General features: G+C 47.3%; 1 protein-coding gene across 1 annotated transcript; it reads right to left on the reverse strand.

The window, feature by feature from the left end:
• Positions 1–1,041: 1,041 nt before the first annotated feature.
• On the reverse strand, positions 1,042–2,349 carry GPR148 (G protein-coupled receptor 148). Its single transcript, XM_013048586.2, is given in 3 exon segments — positions 1,042–1,547; positions 1,550–1,644; positions 1,646–2,349. Coding segments are annotated over 3 exon segments (768 nt in total). The 5' UTR covers positions 2,167–2,349; the 3' UTR covers positions 1,042–1,395.
• Between the last annotated feature and the right edge of the window lie 605 nt (positions 2,350–2,954).

Below are 2,954 nucleotides of genomic sequence, written 5' to 3' on the forward strand. Positions count from 1 at the left end.
TTGTGACAGACAGCACAAGCAGGGAGGAGAAGGAGAAGCAGACTCCCTATTGAGCAGGGAGCCCTGTGTGATGACTCCAACCAAGGACCCTGGGTCCACAACCTGAGACAAAGGCAGATGCCCAACTGACTAAGCCACCCAGGTGCCTTAAGGGGGTTCCATGTTTATAGATGTCTTCATGACACTCCCCACTATAGATGGTTCTTAGGTTGTTCTTCTTCCTCCCATATACTGAGGAGATGCCAAAATGGAAGCTCATGGTCCCAGCTTCAGCAGATCTGCTTTCTTATTCTCCAGGTTCAAACTTTTTTTTAAATTTATTTTTTATTTTCAGCATAACAGTATTCATTATTTTCGCACCACACCCAGTGCTCCATGCAATCCGTGCCCTCTATAATACCCACCATCTGGTACCCTGACCTCCCACCCCCCACCCCTTCAAAACCCTCAGATTGTTTTTCAGAGTCCATAGTCTCTCATGGTTTGCCTCCCCTTCCAATTTCCCCCAATTCCCTTCTCCTCTCTATCTCCCCATGTCCTCCATGATTTTTGTTATGCTCCACAAATAAGTGAAACCATATGATAATTGACTCTGCTTGACTTATTTCACTCAGCATAATCTCTTCCAGTCCTGTCCATGTTGCTACAAAAGTTGGGTATTCGTCCTTTCTGATGGAGGTATAATACTCCATAGTGTATATAACTTTTAGTAATGGTTTGGCCCCTGTGTGTTTGTCAGGAACAATGGTTTACCAGTAGTGGTAGAAGATATGGTGGAAGCCATTGGAAAGGCACAGATCAGGTTCTTACCCCCATTTTTATCAGAGCTCTGCCGAATCACTTCTTTGTTTTCATTTTCAAGTAGAAAATCTTCACTTCAGTGAGAATGAGCTTTCTCTACTTAAAAACTTTTGAAATGTTGAAAACCATCAGTTGAGGTCATCTTTAAAATCCTGTTGCAAACTGAGGGTTTTGGAGGGGAGGAGGATGGGGGGGTTGGGTGAGCCTGGTGATGGGTATTATGGAGGGCAGTATTGCATGGAGCACTGGGTGTGGTGCATAAACAATGAATGCTGGAATACTGAAAAAAAATAAAATAAAATGTGAAAAAAGGTCCTGTTGCACAAGTATATTTCATAGTTCTTTGACTTGTCAATAATTGGATGCTAAGGCACCCAACATATAATTTTTAACCTAAGTCTGCTAGACTGTGATGTCTGTGGCTCTAAGGAATACTGCAGATGTCCTCCTGGATAAGAAGTGGCCCTGGACTGTCCCCAGCTGCTGCCAGTAACGGAGTGTATACAGATATGAGAGCATGGCATGAGGAAACATCATGAGCACCTTGTTGTTGGCTGCCATGATCCACATATGAGTTCTGACATCAGTGTGGTATTACTTGGTTAGCAAGATGTCCATGGAAAACACCACAACTGGGCTAACATATAGCATGATTAGCACTGTGTGGATAAGCATGGTACCCTTGGCCCGGGAATAACCCTGAACCCAGATGCCTGAAGTCCTGGTCTCTGCATAGATCCTCCAGAACAGTTAATGATGAGAGCTGTGCAAAGAAAGAGAATGCATAAAATTCAGGTGTCAGTGACAGTGACCCGGGGGTCATGGCCTGGTTCAGTGTCCATGAAGGATGCATGAGGCCTCTTGTTCTAACCTGGCATTCTGGCTCTTGCTAAGCCAAATGAGACATGTGGAGAAGAAGCAGGCTACCAACTAGATGAGGGCCACCACTTTCTGGGCAGCCTCATAAGACATGAAGGAGAAATAGTGCAGAGGATAAACAGCTGCCAGGTAGGTGTGCAGCACAGTGGCCATGGACAGGATGGTGCTGATAGAGGCAGCAAAGATGGCATCTGTGAGAACACCACAAGCAGTGCAGCCCAGGAGCCAGCTACCCAGGTTGCTGGAGGAGATGATCACGTGGAAGACAAGGTAGGCCAGATCTGAGAGCAGGATGTTAGCCAGCAGCAGGTAGTGGGGCTCTTGCCAAAGTCTCTGGCTCTGCAGGAAGGTTACCAGCAGCAGAGAGCTCAGAGCAAGTGTGGCTATAGCCAGCGGGCTTGAGGTGAGGAACAGCCAGCACAGCATGGAGACAGCCATCTTCAGGTCTCCAAGGCTCAGGGAGGCATTGCTGGCTAACTGGAGCATGCAGGGGTCTCACTGATGAGCTGATCAGAGGCTGGCTAGGCTGTTGTGTCCAGGCGCTAGGATGTCTGCTGATCCCTCCCGCTTCCTGGCAGGAATGGCAGGCTTTCTCACAGATGGTTTGCTCTGTACCTTCCCAGGGTGCATATCTCCCATGCAAGGGTTCTGTTGGTGCTACTCCTCTGTAGAAGTGCTGTGCTTGAGCAGGCCTTAGGAATGACTGTTAAACAAAAATAAAACAACAAAGCAAAATTCTGCTCACCCAGGGGTTCCTACATTCATACACATCTGCCAGCTGTCCTGGTCACGTGTTCATGGGTACAACTAAATGGATCAGGCTGTTACCATGATGTATGGTCACATGGTCACTGATCTTTTGAGAAGTGTCTCCCATCCGGTTTAGATGAGCATACTTTCTGCTCTTGAGATCCTGGCTCTGAGACTTTGGGAAGCTCTCTATATTTGTTTTCTTATCTGTGAAATATGAATGCTGCTCATACGTACCTCATGGAATTGTTGCAAAAATCTAGTGGTAACATACTTAATGCAACATATAGCCTGGAATAAATGCTCAATTCATATAAGTCCTTACCTTACCACACTTTCCAGAGGCTTGGGTCATCTCTGCTCCACAGACCTCCCTTGTCCTTACTGTAGACAGAGTGCACTAGTTGCTCCATGCCCCAGGGACCTGCTGCTTGTGCCACACCCCTCCAATCCCTCTGCAGTCTCTCTCCAGGCCCCAGCCCAACACCAGGCTGAGCCTTGGGAAGGAGCCACCACAGAGCTGG

This window comes from Mustela putorius, unplaced genomic scaffold (assembly GCF_011764305.1).
Source record: "Mustela putorius furo isolate JIRA1106 unplaced genomic scaffold, ASM1176430v1.1 tig00003867_pilon_pilon_pilon, whole genome shotgun sequence".
Lineage (NCBI taxonomy): Eukaryota > Metazoa > Chordata > Mammalia > Carnivora > Mustelidae > Mustela > Mustela putorius.